We start from the raw sequence: 18,649 nt of genomic DNA, 5'->3' as shown, positions 1-18,649 counted from the left end.
CAGCACAAGGGACCTTGCAAGAGACCCCTGTGGGGAGATCTGGGAAGAGTAGTGGCCTTACTGCCCCACTCCCTCCAGAGAGCCTACAGCCCCCCGAAACATGGCGGTCGTGGGGTCCTCTTCAGGGTGAGCTAAACCAAGGCTGCTTCCATCTGGGCAGGCTGGTGAGGGAGCAGATGTGGATGAGGAGAGGGCAGGCTGGGAGGTGTCCCCAGCCTCACAGCTCCTGATCCTCACCCAGCTGCCAGGGGCATGGTGGCTGCTGGCAGGGCAGAGGGTGCTCGAGTCCTGCTCCCCACCTCCAGCAGCGCAGGGCAGCCCCAGGGGTCCCACAGCTCAGCTGTGCCCATGTGTGGCTGGTTCCTGGGGGTCTCAGCCCGGCTGTGCCCATGTGTGGCTGGTTCCTGGGGGTCTCAGCCCGGCTGTGCCCATGTGTGGCTGGTTCCTGGGGGTCTCAGCCCGGCTGTGCCCGTGTGTGACTGGTTCCTGGGAGTCTCAGCCCGGCTGTGCCTGTGTGTGGCTGGTTCCTGAGGGTCTCAGCCCGGCTGTGCCCATGTGTGGCTGGTTCCTGGGGGTCTCAGCCCGGCTGTGCCCGTGTGTGACTGGTTCCTGAGGGTCTCAGCCTGGCTGTGCCCGTGTGTGGCTGGTTCCTGGGGGTCTCAGCCCGGCTGTGCCCATGTGTGGCTGGTTCCTGGGGGTCTCAGCCCGGCTGTGCCTGTGTGTGGCTGGTTCCTGGGGGTCTCAGCCTGGCTGTGCCTGTGTGTGGCTGGTTCCTGGGGGTCTCAGCCTGGCTGTGCCTGTGTGTGACTGGTTCCTGGGAGTCTCAGCCCGGCTGTGCCTGTGTGTGGCTGGTTCCTGGGGGTCTCAGCCCGGCTGTGCCCATGTGTGGCTGGTTCCTGGGGGTCTCAGCCCGGCTATGCCTGTGTGTGGCTGGTTCCTGGGGGTCTCAGCCCGGCTGTGCCTGTGTGTGGCTGGTTCCTGGGGGTCTCAGCCCGGCTGTGCCTGTGTGTGGCTGGTTCCTGGGGGTCTCAGCCTGGCTGTGCCTGTGTGTGACTGGTTCCTGGGAGTCTCAGCCCGGCTGTGCCTGTGTGTGGCTGGTTCCTGGGGGTCTCAGCCCGGCTGTGCCCATGTGTGGCTGGTTCCTGGGGGTCTCAGCCCGGCTATGCCTGTGTGTGGCTGGTTCCTGGGGGTCTCAGCCCGGCTGTGCCTGTGTGTGGCTGGTTCCTGGGGGTCTCAGCCCGGCTGTGCCTGTGTGTGGCTGGTTCCTGGGGGTCTCAGCCTGGCTGTGCCTGTGTGTGGCTGGTTCCTGGGGGTCTCAGCCCAGCTGTGCCCATGTGTGGCTGGTTCCTGGGGGTCTCAGCCTGGCTGTGCCTGTGTGTGGCTGGTTCCTGGGGGTCTCAGCCTGGCTGTGCCTGTGTGTGGCTGGTTGCCGGGGTTCTGGCACCTGGCTGTGCCTGTGTGTGGCTGGTTGCTGGGCTCCTGCAGCCCTGGTGCCCGTGGTGCAGAGCGGGCAGGGCACAGGCTGCTCAAGCACCGGGGCTGAGACCGGGCACAGCTCGGTGCACGTGCCACGGCAGCCAATCCCCACGTGCTGGCACAGCCCGACAGCCAATCCCATGCTGCCACCCTGCCGCCTCCACCAACCACAATCGAGCAATGCCCAGGCCTGACCAATCCCCATTTGCCACCTGTGCTTCCTCAGCCAATCACAGGCTGCCACCTGTCTCTGTTGCCAGCTGCCCTTGGCCGCATCCACTGACCAATCGAAGCGCGAGGGACGCTGCTCCCAGCCAATCCAGAGCCACCACCTGTCAGCTGGCCAACCAATCATGGGCGGCCGTGTCCCACCGAGGGGTTTAAATGGCCCTGGAAGGGTGGGGGGCTGTGTCTGTGTGTGGGGCTCTCTGGAGCAGTGCTCGTGCTTTTGAGAGGCTCTGTCTGCCGGGCCTCAGAGGGGATGCAGCCTCCAAGGTGGCTCCTGGTCTCATCTGGGGTTGCTCCCCTTGGATGGTGTCTCGGGATGTGCCCCAGGAGCAGCGGGTGCCCCTCAGCAGGAGGGGGCTGGTAGGGGTCGTGCCAGCTGAAGGCACCTCCAAGGACCTTGGAAACTGTCCCTTGTGCTGAGGCCAGGGCAGTCCCATCCGCCTCTGGTGCGTGGAAGATGGATCTGCACTGCTGCCTGGTGCCCGGAGCCAGGCTCCGTGGGGCTGCAGGCGAAGAGCCTGTGGCCATTGTGTGCCCTCAGGCACAGTGTCACTGCAGAGTCCCTCACCCAGAGCCTACACGTCACTCGTTCAGCTGTGGCCTGTGGAGCAGAAGCACTGCCTGTGCTGTCCCTGCTGTGTGTGGGATTTGAATCCTCGTTGGGCTGCTGATCTCACTGGTGCTGGGGTCCATGGAGGGTGTGCTAGCTGGCCTTTGGGAGAGCTCTGAGGTGCCTCATACGACCCTGGAAGGACTTAGGCTGTGCTGATGTGTACAGGTGACTGGACCGAGGACAGCCCTTCCTGAAGACTCTGCTGACCTCGACTGTGTGGGGCTGAACAGCCTGGTGAACTGAGCAGCTTCCACGTGGTCAGCACAGAATGGAACACACCAGTGGTGCTGGGCTGCCAAAGGCCAGCAGAACCAGCAGGACTGAGCCCCTGGCCTGAGGGCAACTGGACTGGGTGTGGGCCAGCAGACCTTTCTCCAGTCCTGACCTCCTGCTTGTAGTAGGTTAGAACTTGTTTCATCAGCTCAAGCTTGTCCTGCACCAGCTGTAGCTTTCAGTTGGCCTCATCCAAACCACTTCTTGTTGTATCTTGACAGCCTTTGTGAACTTTGGAGCACCTTAAGGGCTTGGTGGAGAAACATCCTGTGGGCAACCTGCACAGGACTTGGACTCCACGCCAGATGTGGGCTGGGGTTACTGGTGCATTTTGTGTCTGGGCAGACAATTGGCATCTACTTGAGAGTCTGCTGAGTGAAACTGCCTGCCAGGCACAACTCCATACAAATACAGAAGCACTCTGGGGTCTTGCTGTTGAAAATAGCCACGAAGAGCTGTTCCTCTGGCAGAGCAATTGCCACCAGGCTTGGGGTGTGAGGTGTCCCAAGGGGAGCAGACCCTCAGGAGTGAGCTAGGGGAACCTGGGGCCCTTGGCCAGCCTTAGCTTGTCCTGCGTAGCCAAGATGCACCTCCCCAGTGGCATAGAGATGTTTGTGCTTGCCCCAAAACCTGTCTGGTGTGGGAAGGAAAGCTTGGCCCAGGCTGAAGAGCAGATGTGGGAAATGTAGCTCCTGTCTCACCCCCTGGCTGCCATGTGCCCCACAGCTCATCCCCCTCAGGCAGCTCTGGTCCTGGCCCCTGATGTGGCAGTTGGAGGGCCGTGCCAGTGCCCAGCCTGGTGGGGGTCCTGGAGATCTGAAGCCCACCTGGACGCTCACCCCTGCTGCTGGGTCTTCTTGGAGCCACCATCACTATCCATCTTGTCCATGTAAGCTGACCCTCTCCAGAGGGCAGGAGAGAGGGAGGAAGGGCTGTGGGGAACCCAGAGGGGCAGGGGGTCGCTAAAGGACAAGCACTCTGTAGTGCTGCACCACACTCAGCCTGAGAGGAAGCAGCAAGTCCTGTGCTTTAAGCAGATGGGGACTGGAGAGGCTCTTGTATCCCTTGTAAGAAATCACAGAGCGAGGGAGGCAGCTGGGCGAGGAGCAAGGTCATCCCAACTAGCCCTTGGAGAATCCCCAGGGATGGAGACCTCAGGCTGTAAAGCCACAGGGATGTGTGTCCTTTCATGTCCCTCTGACAGCGAGGGCTCTGCCTCTCTCTGTGTGTCAGGTGGGGATCAGCTGAGGATGGGGGTCCTCCCGCTTGTTTTGGGCACAGAGGTGCCTGGGCTCTATGGTCTCCTCTCCTTAGCAGCAGGCAGAGCATGCTCCTGGCCCTGGCTGTTTGAGGGTGGTTGTGGAGCCAGCAGCCCAGAGCCCATGTGAACCAGACCCCAGTCTCTGTATGGGCTGACTCCTTGCTCTGGGGCAAATGCCCCTTAGCCCTGCTCGTCCCCACAAGGTGAGGATGTGCTGCTTCCCTGGGAACGGCCTGTCCCTGGGGCGGGCTGTGGGAGCAGCTGCAGCTCTGGGGCGGGCAGCTCTGTGGGGCTGTGCTGTCAGAAGGGATGAGCACAGGGCACCTGCCCCCCAGGGCCAAAGGCACGGGGTGTGGATGAGGGATGCTGAGACCCCTCACCCGGCATGTGGCAGGAGCGGCCCCGCTGTCCCCGGGGGCTGCATCCCGGCACGGAGCTCGGCGCCCCCAGCCCCGGCCAAGCGAGCTGCTGGCACGTCGCATCCCGGGTGGCCACCAGCCCACCCTGGCGAGGGGCTGACGGGCTCCCCAGGTCCCCGGCCGGGGCCGCAGCGCTGTCCCCGGCGCGGAGCCGCCCGGGCGCTCTCGCTGTGCTGCAGCTCCACCTAGTGCTGCCCGGACACACCGCGGCCGTCCTGCGCCGGCACGGGCAGCCGGCACGGGCAACCGGCACGGGCAACCGGCACGGGCAGCCGGCACCGACAACCGGCACGGGCAGCCGGCACTGGCAGCCGGCACCGACAACCGGCACGGGCAGCCGGCACGGGCAGCCGGCACGGGCAACCGGCACGGGCAACCGGCACGGGCAGCCGGCACCGACAACCGGCACGGGCAGCCGGCACGGGCAGCCGGCACCGACAACCGGCACGGGCAGCCGGCACGGGCAGCCGGCACCGACAACCGGCACGGGCAGCCGGCACGGGCAGCCGGCACGGGCAACCGGCACGGGCAGCCGGCACTGGCAGCCGGCACCGACAACCGGCACGGGCAGCCGGCACGGGCAGCCGGCACCGACAACCGGCACGGGCAGCCGGCACGGGCACCGCGCGGGCTGCAGCCGATGGGGACAAACAGGCAGCACCGCGGGTGCGCTGGCCTGGGGCAGCCAGAGCTATCCCCTGCCCTGCTCGCCGCCGCGGAATTCCCTACAAGGGTCCTGGGAAGCAGCAAGGGGCACAGATGTTCTCAGTTCCAGAGTCAAATCTATTTGGCTTCAGCTGCTGTTTTTTCCCACCTCCTCCCACGGAAATGAGGCCTCTGCCCTCTCCTCTGACCATGTTTGCTTCTGTGATGGGTGACTCTGGCTCTGTAAGTCCTGCACGATCAGGACCTTCACATCACTCCCGCAGCTTCCTCGCGCATCCCTAGTGCCGCCTCAGTGCCCGCCTTTGCTGGCTGCTGTGAGGGTGATCCCTTCCCACAACTTGTCACCGATCCCCTTTTGCACACCTGGGGCAATGCCTGCCCTTTCCAGCCTGGCTTTTGGGAGAGCTTTCTGCAGCACTGTCCCTCTGTCCCCTCCTCCCTTTGCTCCGCATCCTCACCTTGCCCCCTTTCAGCTCGTCACCCCCTGCCCCGTGCCTGGCATGGACAGAGCAGGACTTTGGCATGGGAAGGGTGATGCAGGCAGGGGTTTGGTGCAGAGCTGGATGCTGTAAGATGCTCTGTCAGAGGTGCTGTGGCCATGGCTGTCCCCACTCCTCTCCTGAGGTGGGGATTGCTGTGGAGAGCGCTGCTGGGGATGGAGGTGTCAGGAGCACGGTGGGAAGAGCCCCAACAGGGATAGCACCCGAGCCTTGTGGCACTGAGGGGCTGGTGGCCAAGGCTCCCCAGGGCAGGAGGATTGGCCACCTAGGACTGAAAAGGGGCCCCGTGGGTCCTGCCTCTGCCCACACCGCCCTGCTGTCTTTGGGGACAGATGGGGCTGCGCCCAAGTCACCTGGTAGCCCCGAAGTCACTGTCCTGACAACCCAGGAGTTGACGCGGGACGAGGCTGCGCTGGCCCCGCGCTGCCCGCACCCTCGGGAGGTAACAGTAGCAAAGCAGGCACCGAAAGTAACGTGGCCCTGGGCTGTTTGTGCGCCTTTTGTTCTCCAGTAACCTTCGTGAATCAGCTAATTAACCGCATTAGGCCGGCTCTGCTTGGCCGCCTGAGCGTTATTGGGCAGGGCAGATCTGGGGCAGCGCGCCAGCGGGAGCCCGGCTCGGCTTTGCCGGGGCACCGGGCAGCTGAGTCCCGCCGCAGCCAGGAGCGAGCCCGGCCGGGGGCTGGGACACCCTGATGGGCGCTGGCCACGGGCAGCGAGGCTGAGAGAGCCCGGTGCTTGCTGTGTGCCGGGGTCATTGCCCCCACGGCAGCGTGCAGGCAGGAGCCCGCCCCGCAGGCAGGGTCCCGCTTTGCAGCTAGCCCTGCAGCCCACCCATGGGTGGTTTTCATTGCCACAAGCCACGTCCATGCTTCAGGGAGCCTCTGTGGGGTAGTGGACTCCAAAACCACGCAGAGAGCTCTCCTGAAGCCAAGTGTGTTGTACATCATGCTCTTCCCGTGCTGCCCTGCTGCTTTTACCCACCCAGCAGCTGTGCAACAGCCCAGCTTGGAGGGCTCCCAGGGGAACACATGGCTGAAGGGCAGCAAGGGCAAACCTTGCTTCTTAGAAGCTTCGCCCCAAGTCTCTCCATGTCAGCTCCCCAGGACAGAACCCCTTGACTGGGAGCAGCGAGCCAGGGAAAGCTGTAGGGAAAAAGTGTCCTGGACCTTGGTGGTGGCTGCTGAATCCCTGGGGACCCTGTCCCAGCACTGTGGGGCTGCTCACATGGCTCCAGGTGTGACGGGGTTTGGGGAGCGGCTGAGCTCTGGGAAGGGCCCAACCAGGTCCTTCCCCAAATTGTCCATCTCACCACCGTGGAGCCCTCCCTTGTGCGTCCCCAGGGATGTCTGCCAAGGCTGCAAGGTTCCAGGTGGGAACTTCTGGGAGTTGTTGTTTTGCTCCCTGCTCCCACTTCTCCCTGCACCAGCCTTTGCACAGAGTGGCACGGGGATGAACCACCCTGGGCACATATTTGCGTGGTGGCAGAGGCAACACAAATCCCCCGCCTCCCTTTCCAGCCCCGCTGCTCTGCCCAGCGCCAGTGCCCCTGTGCCAGGGAGGACGTGCTGAGGGCAGCACGTTGGCAGCAGCTCCTGCCCTGCCTCCCAGGGCTCCCAAATCCCCCCCAGCCTCACGGGGAGGGACTCGCAGCCTGGGCCATGGTCGTGCTCCCAGCACCCGGTGGCCGTTCAGCCAGATTGTGGGTGGCGTCTGGTCAGACCACATTGTCCCCTCCGGCCCCTGCTCCCCCCAGCCCCAGCGTTTGCTCCAGGGGTTCGTTTAGAGAGACTGAGCCCCGCACTGGAGGATGGTCTGGCGGGGTCTGGTGCAGGGACAGGAGAGGGCGAGCTCCCAGCTATTTCCCACGGAGCCACTTGAGGGCGGCAATGACCCGCCGCAGAGCTGCCGCCGCACGGCCAGCTCCGACGGGGCGAACTGGGAGAACCGGGCCAGCTCTGACTGGCTGAACTGGGCAAACTGGGCCAGCCCGGGGCAGGCGGGCAGGGGCACCAGAGGCACCCCCCTCCCCCCTGGGCCATCTCAATCCCTTCTGAAGCGCAGCTGCCCCATCACGCGTGTCGGTGGCCACCCAAAGCCCCGCGGAGCCCCGCAGCCCGTGCAGCCCTGCAGGGGCGCCGTCCCCGCCGGCACCGGGAGGGTGACGTGCGTGCGGGAGTTGGCAGCTCGTTTGCCGTTAGAAGAGGCGCCCAGGTCTGAGCCAGCCCTGCCGGGAGCATCCCCTAGCGACGGGGCCGAAGGGCTCAGCTCAGCAGGAGATGCCTTCTCCCCATCCCCGCGGGACACCTGCACGTCAGAGCATTCGTGTGACCGCAGAGGTACCTGCTCTTGAGACACTCGACGTTTTGTACCTTTCCTTTCTGCATGCCTCTGTCTCTCGGAGCGATCAGCATCGCTGGTGTCCCTCCTGCTGCTGCAGAGGCCGTGGGGGCTGGTCTCAGTGCCCAGCTTGGCCCAGGCTGGGCAGTGCTGCTGGCAACGCTCTGACCTGTGAGCCCTGTGGGGTGAATCCATCATGGAGGTCTCCTGGAAAAGCTGCTACAACGCTGTCCTCGTGGGGATTAACGGCCCAACTTGGAGCCACCTAAAAACCAACGTACTGTGTCCCTCCCACACACACTCCATGGCTGCCCATGGCTCTGATTGCCCTGTGACCCCCGAGCACTGATGCCTGGGCACAGGGCAGGCTGACAGAGGTGCCTGGAATGTTGAAAAGCAGAAGCTGGAGGTGCCACCTCCCCAAGACTGACACGTGCTGCAGCTGCTTATCAGCAACCAGAGAGGGCTGGGGGAGCCCATCGCAGTGAAGCTGCCGCCGCGAGCTGCTGCCGCCGGCACAGGTGCCAGCAGCCACAGCCACCCCTCAGGGGCCCGGTCCTGCAGGGGCTGATGTGGGGGCACGGGGCGCAACGGCCTCCTGGGGGCTGGGAGGGCTGGGAGGGCCCCCAGGAACACAGAAAAGCACAACAGCACCTTGTGCTGCTCGAGAAACTGGTGAGTGGGCAAAGGGGACAGACTGGCCAGAGGGATTAGCAGAGAGATTGGAGGGCAAGGAGAAAGCTGGGTCAGAGCAGGGGGAAACCTTTCCCATGTGCCCAGCTGGAAGCAGGGAAATGTCTCGAGGATCAGGTGACTGAGCACATCCTGCTCTGCTGCTGGCTGGAGTGACAGGAGTCAAGAGACTGGGGCCAGTCTTGGTTCTGTAGTGCTCAGTGGCAGGACAAGGGGTAACAGGCACAAGCTGGGACACAGAAAGTTCCACTGGAACATGAGGAGAAAGTTCTTTGCTGTTGAGGTGAGGGAGCCCTGGCATAGGCTGCCCAGGGAGGGTGTGGAGGCTCCTTCTCGGGAGGTTTCCAAACCCACCTGGACATGTTTCTGTGTGCCCTGATCAAGAGGAACTTGCTTTAGCAGGGGGCTGGGCTGGATGATCTCCAGAGCTGCCTTCCACCACCCCTCTGTGACTCTGAGCTGTGAAGTATTTTTGGAAGGAAACTGCACAGAACTGATATTTCTTCCCTTCTTTGGACGGTAGGAATGTTTTAATTGAGAAAGTTGTTTTAATTACATTAGGTGATATCACAGTCTATTTTACAAGTTCAGGGTAAGAGGATGTGTGGATACACAGAAATCCAGTGAAAGGAGAAAAATCTACAACATGAGTAAACTGAGAAGGTGAACTTAATCCCTCAAAAATGAACCACACTGAGAGGCTGGTGTGAGTGGGAGATGAGAGCAGGATCCAGAGAGGTACAAAGGATGAAACTAACAACATAACTGAGAGCATTGGTTCTGCAGGACCACCGTGTGCAGAGACAGCCTCTGTCCCCCGGCGCAGCGCTGAGCCCATGGTCCTGCCTCTGAGGGTTTGGTCTGGCCTTGTCAGAGGAGAAAGCAAAATAACTGATGGGCAAAGGTCACAGCCCATGTGGAGCTGGTCCCCAGGGTCACCGCCTACAGGAGTGTCTTCCACTGGATAGTCAGGGGGTTCTGCACCAAGAACTGTATGGAGGAAAACTAAAACAGCTCCAAAAAGCCCCATCTCAAACGTAGAAAAGTCTCACTCTGGAAGTGCTTACGAGGAGATCGTCATCATAGAATTTGGTTTCTATAATAACATTACCACTGTAGGAGGAAAAGAGGAGAAAGGTGTTAGAAGAGCACAGGAAGAGCAGGAAGCACCTGCCCCTGGTTGCCCTCACGAGCCCTGGCTGCCACCTTTCCCCCGTGAGGCTCCCAGCACATCCCTCCCCGCAGCCCTCCCTCATCTCCCGCTCCAGGTGCAGTGCCAGGCAGGCTGCAGAGTGCTCACAACCAGCAACTTCTGCTTCTGTGGCTAAAAATAATCTGCTGTGGCTAAAAATAAACTTGCAGTCCCAGCACCTTGGTGCCCCTCTCTCTCCTGCACTGAATTGTGAAAATCAATGGCACGGCGTTGCTTTTATTCCCCATCTCTGCCCTGCAGTGCTGAGCAAGCTACTGCAACCACCTTCACGTGCCACTTCCCTCCAGAGGCACTCAGATGCAAACACAAAGGCACATCCTGTACAAACTGCAGTGGAAATATAGGTTTGGGGGTGACAAGAGCTCTGATGATTTCACTCTCTGAGATTTTGGTAGACAAAAGGAAGAACTTTGAGGCCACTGCACCACCTGGACAGCTGAGCAGAGGGGGCTGGACATGTCTAAATAACCTGGCTCTGGACAATGAAATCTCTCTCCTAGGGAAACGTGAGGTCTTTGGGAGTATCAGAAAGCGAGAGGCTCTCCAAGCCCCGACAACTGGACAAAAAGCGCATTTCTCTGAGCCACAACAAACTTTTGGGTTCCTTTGGGCTGGTGATTCTACCAAAAAGCCTCAGGAATGACTTTAGGGCACCTCCATGAATAGGGGATGATGAGTGGACAGAGTCCAGGGAAAGGACACTGGCAAAGCCTCGAGGTCACTTGAGAAGTGGCCTCACAACTCAGAGTCTTGGAAACAGCTCCATTTCCTGCGATGGACAAGCCCAGCTTGTCAGATACCTTTATTCCTTTACTCTGATCCCCAAACCTGGCTCCTGTTCTGACTAAAAGCTCCCAGCTCTGGGAGCCGAGGACATGTGCAGAACCCAAATGCTCTGAGCAGACTGTGCCAGGCAGCATTACTGGAACATCGATGCTCTCTTCCAAATCCCCTCCCTCTGTGGAACGTGCTGTGACTGGGAATCGGTGATGGCAGATCCCGGCACCTTCTCTGTGTGATTGGCTTTGCTCCAGGCAGGGAGCCAAGGCTGCAGAGGGAGGGAGGTCTCCCAAAGGACACTGTGACCTTGCGGTGCGACCAGCTGCTCCCTGTTGGCAGGAGGATTCCCACAGCCTTCTGTCTGTGCTGGCAAGGGGCTGCTGTGCTCGCCAGCACCCTCCCAGGGGGCTTTCAGGCAGAGCCTGCAGCTGCCCAGTTGCTGTGATGCCACCACAGGCTGTGCCTCGCTCATGTTCCTCCTACCCCAGTCCCAGGGACCACTGACCTGCTCCAGAGCCCACGTGCAAATAGCAGCCAGGATTAGTCACTCCTGAGGAGGGTGTGTGAAGCCACCACAGGGGACTGTACAATCTCTGTGTGCTACCCATTCAGAGTATTTTAACCCCAGACACAGCTCCATGTGACTAAATGCACAGTCAGCCAATGTAAAACACAAAGCTTGGGGAGGTGGTGGAGTGGGGGGGCAAAGGCTACAGCAGCTCCTGCGAGAGATGTAGGGCATGAAAAACAACGGCCTTGGGCGGGACTCAGTGATCAACAGCTGGAATGGAAACTGGCCCAAACAGATTCTGTTGTTTGGGGTTTCTTCCCCCAGATGTCAGGGGTATCAAGCTGCAAAGCATTGTAAGATCCTTTCACAGTTCACCTTTCAAAAAAGCTAAGCAGGTCTAATGAAGGATCAGCTCCCCTTTCTCCAAACTTTTATTGCTGTATTAATGCAAATGGGACCTATGGGAAAGAAGGTAATGAGGCTGGCTTAGCCCCTGTTATCTCTCAACTGCTAACAGCACTGAAGGTGATTCAGAGCTGGTAGCAGCTGCCTGTCTCCATTCCCAAGGCAATGTCATAGTTGCTTTTCCTCTGCCTGCTCTCAGGTTCTGTCAGCCCAAGATACTCACGTTAAAACATTAGCTGGCATCATCTGTGATTCAGGTGCTGCCTCTATCAAGGACTGCCAAGTGTTTGTGGAGTTAGGAATCACAAAACCGAATTCAAAGAACCATTCTGCAAAGTAAAAAGAAGATCCAGAGGTGTTTGCAAGATCAAATCCACAAGTGGTCCTTTTGCTTTTCACCCATCAGGCTGGGGAACTCCCTGAACTGTCCTGCTGTGCTGCCATCATTTTCCATTCAAATTACAGTACAGATTAGGCTGTGCTGGACCCTGCCCTCCTCTTCAAGCAGCTACTCCCTTTCTAAAATAGTCGATGGTAATGATAAAGCCACACCACTTCCTTAGCATTCAGTTCACACCTAAGTGGGCAAACACACTCCCCTCCCCTCCCAGCAGTTGGGACTAAGTGTACAACTGCTTACCCCAAAGACAAGGAGCTCAATGTTTTATCTCCCCACCCCCTCCAGCCCAGATTAAGAGTAATACTGCTGCGAGGGAGATCAGATGTGTGATCAGATGGAGTCACAGGGCCAGCACAGTGGCACTGCTGTCACCAGAGGAAAGCAGAGGCTCCTCCAGGCTGGGCTCTGGGCTGGTGCTGGCCAGCACTAGGTGCTTCAGAGGGAGGTGCAGGAGTCCCCAGAATGAGTGACTGACACCAGCCCTTTCCTTGCCTCAGGCAGCCTGTGGTGGCTTTTTGCCCTCAAGCACGATTACCCAGATTTTTTGCTTACATAACAAAGTGTTAATACACTTATGAAATGCCATCCCTAATACTGTGGCCCATCAGTCCTCACAAGTGCTTGGGTGCTCCTCTGAAAACCTAAACCCAGCATCTTCATCCCCCTGGCGTGCCAGTGAGGCAGGAGCAGGGCTGCAGAGCAGATCCATACCTTCTAGACACTGCCCTTTGAAATAAACTTTCTGTTCCAGTCGGAATTTTTCCATTTGTTCTGCTGAGGAAAAGTTTAACTCCCGAGACACTGCTTTGCATTTCAGGATTTTTTTGGGAACTCGAGCTGTGAAACAGATAAAGAAGCATTATTTGGACACAGTAACACAAACCCAGCTGCTTCAGGTGCTATTAGAATATGCTTTGAAATAATGATCAGTGCTAGTACAAGATCACAGTAGCAGGAAACATGCAAACACAAAGGACTTTGCTTTTACATTTGTGGGAGTGAAATCCAAGATGCAAACAGATGAAGCACTGTGCCCAGAGCCAGGAACCAAACCTGGGACAGAACCAGCGACACACTGATCCCTCAGGCTCCAGTTCTTAGCTGTTTATTACTAAACCCCACAATTCTTCAGGTGAAAATATGAGATGCAACTTTAATTTGCCCTTGATTTTTTCCCTCAGTGCACCAAGCATGTGAGCCCTTCTCCCTCCTCCTTCCCTCCACACTGTGCATCCCCACAAGGGGCTGTTCCCAGCCCAGCAGCATCGCCTCAGCCATCTCACACAGCTCTGGGAAGTAAAAGGATGCAAAAGGATCCAAAAGGTCTGTTCCCTAAACATTGACACCCACACAAGCAGTAAAGTCAGGGCCAAATTAGAGAGTTTAAGAGGGAGAGTAATTTGTCAATGCAGGATTTCTGGGCTCTTGCAATGGGTGAGACACCAACAGCCAGTGGCAAACTGTACCTGGGAGGTATTTCATAAAGCTTTTTTTAGAGGTGGAGTAGTAAGAGAAGGGCAGTTTGTGAGCACTGATTAATATGCTGCAAGGTCCTAATCAGGAGAATATGGGGGAGGAGTCAGTACACTAAAAACCTCCCAAGCCTGTCACCCTTCAGTGGTGTGACTGTACATAATCCTTCCTGTGCATCAGGAAATGTTTCATGTAAATTTATGAGAAATAAAGAGGGGAGGGAACAGAGCTGACATGTGCTTTATGAGCCAAACTGCTCCTAAATGGAAAGCGTAGTAAAACATCCATGAGCAGGCAGCAGGCTCATGTTTAATAAAAGGAGGAGTCTACCAAACCCCAGGCAAATCCACCTAATGTAGAACAGGTTAATGGAGTAAGACCTTGGTTAGAACCTAGTTTAGAGAGCTGGTGAGTTAGGGGATGTAAGCTACCACCTGCCCCACAGCGAAGCACACAGCCCATGGTTGGAGGGAAAACAAACAAACAGAAAGAGCAAAAAAAGAAAATGAAAGGTGTGAGGGGAGAGTTTTAAACCTAAAAGCTGGCTAATTATTTTTAGTCTGCTTTTTCAGCATGGAAATCTCCCTGGCACCACCCTTTGCTGCCCTCCCAAGGACAGACTCCAGCCTGGGGTGGGTAAACATCCCTTTGCAGTTCGGTGCAAAAGGACTTGTGAAAACTACTCTGAAATTTAGCAATTACATTTCTTTCACCCCCAAACCAGTGTTTGTTTTAATAATGTACAACTACAAACCAGAAGGTTACTTCAATAAAAGTAGGACTGTGTAGTCTTTAAACATCTGACCTAAGAGATTGCAACTGGTATCATCAAGCAGAGTATCTGAATGGAAACTATTACTGACTTTATTCTCACACTTCTTTTTTTTTCCATTGTAAAGACAGAAGAGAAAGAAGTTTGATTCTCATCAGTGAGATCTATTTTAAAACATGCCAAAATGCAGGTAAGCATAGATCTTTGTCCTAATTTGCCCACTGCTTTCTGTTACCTTGAGGATATACTCTACTTGCACATTCATTTACGCTCCCGTAGAGCCAACACACATTTAGCCAAGATACTTAATTCCAGTTAGCTTGGGAATGGTACATTTCTTATTTAGTAAGCAACTCATTTGGGGCCCAAGTGCATTGGGTTATAAACAGAAATGAAAATATGTCTGTTATGTTTTCATGTGTGTTGATAAAGCTGCCTTAAATAACTGGGACATGTGAGAAAGGAAGCTCTCTTAGCTGAAGAAACTGCGTCTTTTCTTAGACAATGAAAGGATTACTTGTATTTCCTGAATGAAAGCTGGCTGTGGGGACTGGGAACAATCCTGGGGATTCTACAAGTGCTTGATCTCAGCAGTTTCCTTTGCTTGTGTATCGGAAGGAATCAAACTTTATGGCTTTGCACCTCCCTGATGGCCTCCCAGCTTTTACTGCACCCTCACCAAGCTGAGCTGATGGGTACACGGAAAAGCTCCTGCTGTCAAAAGCTGGTTTGGCTGCTTAAGTCCAGGTGCAGGTGCTCAGGAAGAGACTTTCACTGCTTTCAGTGGTTTAATGTTAAGACTTCATCAGAAATCCAATACCACCATAATACTCTTTTGATTTAACATGAGTGGCAACAGTAAGTTCAGGCATTAATAAAGTATCAGGACTTGAAACTTAAAGACTTCATTTGGTAAAGAAACCTGTACCTAAATAGAAGTCCCAGTTAAAGTTCTGTTTCAAGGAGATCTGTTTCATTCATTCTGCTCTATATTTGTTTGCTCTGTCTAGGCTGTGACTTGCCCTGAATGGCCACAGAACACAGGCACACAAGTACTACAGAATGACTCTGACACACACATGGCTTTCATTTTAAAACAGATATTGTGTTTGCCCTCACTGTTTCTGTTGCAGGACTGTACCAGCGTTGCATTTCCCCCACCTTCTCTTAATTCATAGCCACATTATCCTCCTCTGTTGGACATCTCTCTCCTTTCTCAGCCTATTTATTAAGAATGATCTATCCATCTCTGCCTTCTTGACTTGCCAAGCTATACAAGAAGGGCTTTTTCCCTCTCTTCTCCTAGGGAAGACCATCCTCCCATCCATAATCTTTTCAGCACCTTCTCCTAATAGCTCTTCTCCACACCTGTTCTAGAAGATGGATGACTGAACTGCACACCAGATCAGGTCTTAACAATTCCTTGTACAATGGGCATTAATCTAATGCCAGAGTATGTTGTAATTAATTCCCCAAGCTCCTCTGATGGAGGTGAGGGCTCCTGTTTCACACATGAGGAAAATCTGAGACGCAGTGAGGTGACATGATTTGGATGGCAGGAGGGAAATGTGGCAACGTGACAACCCCCCTGAGACAGAGCTCCAGCTGCCCTCTCTGCCCCAAAGCACACCTGTCCTGCACCTGCAGGGAACCACAGTGCTGCAACACTCTGTTGAGAGAGGGTGAAGAGGATTCCCAGATCAGGCATGCATCCAAGGAGAAGCATTTGCAGTGCAAAACCTGGGAAGACTGGGAATACTTTGGGCTGGTTTTCTTCTGCTTTCTAAAGTCTGATTCCTCATTTCTCTTACATCTCCTGTTACAGTTATTTCAAGAAGGCAAAGCATCACTAGCCTGCAGGTTAAATGACTTAGTACTAAACTGACAAATTGGCACATTTCTTTTAAAAGTTGTACTGCAAATGCTGTCCTACAGTTGTGTTTAAAGATGCTGGAATGGCTTTCTTTAAACCAGGTATTTTGTACAACAGCCATGAGTAAATGTCTGTCAAGGCCTATCAGCAGAACACCACGGGTGCCATTTTAAAGCAGAGGTCAAATTTAGTGCAGGAGAATATTAGGGCAGTGGTGGCCAGGCAGAGTAACAGCTGTTTCACCATTTGACTTCTACCTTGACCAAACCCTGTTGTTATACTGAGAAAAATCAACATAGTTCTATACTTTTCATTTTGGAATCAACACAACCTAGCAAAGGTTGGCCACTCACTCCTTGCCCAGCTGAGCCCCTTGCTTAGCATTGTTTAACTTGTCCTCTCTGCTGGCCACTGGTCCCCTCGCACCCCTCTCGATGTGTGCCCAGGTTACTGTGGTGGAAGCCTCTGAGGGGGTGAGTCACAGCCAGGTCATCTGTCCTTCAAAGGAGAGCTATGCTCACAGCTCTGGTCACCCAGATGTGCAGCACCAGCCAGCCCAGAATGCCCAGTGAGGCCCCACAGTACCTTCATGCTCCACTCCAGGTACAGACAGATCTTCTGTTCCTTGCCAGAGGATTTTCCCCGTTTCCGCATCCCGAAGGTTCATCCAGTTTCTGATTGGGAAGCAATTAAGGAAAACAAGCTACCTGCATCCCTAAGTGCTGCATCTAGTGTTCTGTGCTAAGCCCTGAAACAGGCTACTCCAGCTGAGTTCCAATCATGCTTTCAGATTCTCGGGAAGCCAAGGAAAAGAGACACTATTACCCAGGAAAGAAATGAACAAACCAACCCTTGGCCAGAACGAATGCAACAGGAGTGGTCCAGTCACTGATTTAGTTCTCACTTTAGGCTGAAGCTTGTTAAACTCATTTATCATTTTCCCTTGCTTCTGAAAGATAAAGGCCACGTTGCTGTGCTGCTGAGAAGTAAGAACATTGCTAACCATAACAGATAATTCTACACAAACAATTGCCGCTCTCCAGCATTTTTTAAATGCTAGAAAAAGAAGTGCTTTCGATACAACAGCAGAAAAAGAATAACACTCGATTAAGCTTGTCTTCCCAGTTTACAAAATATTAATATCAAGGGTTGTTCTACTGCTGTTGACCTGGTAACCGCCACTCGGGGGAATTCTTCAGCTGTTGAGTGCCAAGCAAACAGAGTCTCTCCTTTCAATCTCAGCAAGTGAGGCTGGGCCAGCTTTCCTAGGCCCAGACCTGTGAATCAGTCATTACAGGCAAGGATGAAATACTCATCTTTTCAAAGGGACAATTACTAATGATCTTAAGCACACCTTGGAAAAGATGTGCTTAACATAACTCAGACATCACAGAGTCACAGAGTGGTGGGGGTTGGAAGGGACTCCTAGAGATCATCCAGTCCAAACCTCTGCTAAAGCAGGCTCCCCTTGATCAGGTCACACAGGAACGTGTCCAGGTGGGTTTGGAAAAGTCCAGAGCAGGAGTCTCCACACCCTCCCTGGGCAGCCTGTGGCAGGGCTCCCTCACCTCAACACCAAACAAGTTTTTCCTTGTGTTTAAGTGGAACTTTCTGTGTCCCAGCTCATGTCCATTACCTCCTGTCCTGTCACTGGGCACCGCAGAAAAAACCTTTTGCCTCATCTTCTTGACATACACCTTTTAAATACTTGTAAGTATTAATGAGGTCTCTCCTCAGTCTCCTCTTCTCCAAGGCTTAATAGCCCCAGTTCCCTCAGCCTTTCCTCATAAGGAAGATGTTCCAGTCCCCTGATCATCTTGCTGTCCCTGCGCTGGCCTCTCTCCAGCAGTTCCCTGTCCCTCTTGAGCTGAGGAGCCCAGAACTGGACACAGGACTCCAGATGAGGCCTCACCAGGGCAGAGTAGAGGGGGAGCAGAACCTCCCTCCATCTGCTGGCCACACTCTTTTTGATGCATCCCAGGCTGCCACTGGCCTTCTTGGCCACGAGGCACGTTGCTGGCTGATGGTTAGTTTATTATCAACCAGCACTCCCAGGTCTCTCTCTACAGAGCTGCTCTCCAGCAGGTCAGTCCCCAGCCTGTCCTGGTACAGCTCCCCCAGTGCAGGGCTCTGCACTTGCCCTTGTCGAACATCATTGACACATAAGGACACAGAGCCTGCACATCTGCATGATGCCATGTGGAACAGGGACAAGCCTGAGGCCCAGCAGCAGCCTCTTGCCCCACAGCTCAGCAGGGTGGCTCCCGGGAGTCACTGGCATAAATGCAAGTAGCCTCAATAGAACAGGATCTGTAAGATAAGACCACACAACCCAAAGATTTTCCAGGTGTTTCCTTTTGCTGGTTTATGGCAGTGCACCCTTCATGCTCAGTACTTCCTAGGCAACTGGAAACTATCTGGGAGAAGGGAAGAGACCAACTGTTCAAGGAACTGATTGAGGAGGTAGAGAAACAGAAGACAATATGGACAATATGGACCTTGACGTAGGTATAAATAGGAGCTGTCAGAGACATGCATATTGAACTCATCCTCTAACATACAGAGTTTCCAGGCAGACTCACACAAACTTGTCACACTGATCAATTCTTTCCAGAGCTCCAGGGAAGAAACAGATGCTTTAGCAAATTTTGGATTACAGGGTAACATTTATTGTAAAGTGATGTGTGTGGGGGAGGGAAGGGAAGAATGGCTGCTTCAGCACAGACGGGAGGAGCTTTTCCCCTCCTAAAGGC

The 18,649-nt window shown here is 55.4% G+C and overlaps 1 protein-coding gene across 1 annotated transcript in view; it reads right to left on the bottom strand.

Annotated features, from left to right (window-relative positions):
* Nucleotides 1–8,982: 8,982 nt before the first annotated feature.
* PDE6D (phosphodiesterase 6D) overlaps nucleotides 8,983–18,649 on the bottom strand; it is a 35,014-nt gene continuing 25,347 nt past the window's right edge. The window contains exons 2-5 of the mRNA XM_062006157.1: nucleotides 16,482–16,570; nucleotides 12,490–12,615; nucleotides 11,602–11,707; nucleotides 8,983–9,582 (exon numbers count right to left, since the gene is read on the bottom strand). Of these exons, the coding sequence (XP_061862141.1) occupies nucleotides 9,501–9,582; nucleotides 11,602–11,707; nucleotides 12,490–12,615; nucleotides 16,482–16,570 (403 nt within the window). The 3' untranslated portion in view covers nucleotides 8,983–9,500. The remainder of the gene's footprint in view (nucleotides 9,583–11,601; nucleotides 11,708–12,489; nucleotides 12,616–16,481; nucleotides 16,571–18,649) is intronic.

This window comes from Colius striatus, chromosome 12, assembly GCF_028858725.1.
Source record: "Colius striatus isolate bColStr4 chromosome 12, bColStr4.1.hap1, whole genome shotgun sequence".
In the NCBI taxonomy this organism is placed as follows: domain Eukaryota; kingdom Metazoa; phylum Chordata; class Aves; order Coliiformes; family Coliidae; genus Colius; species Colius striatus.
Note: the sequence above shows the minus strand (reverse complement) of the source record. Positions and strands in the feature narration are given on the sequence as shown.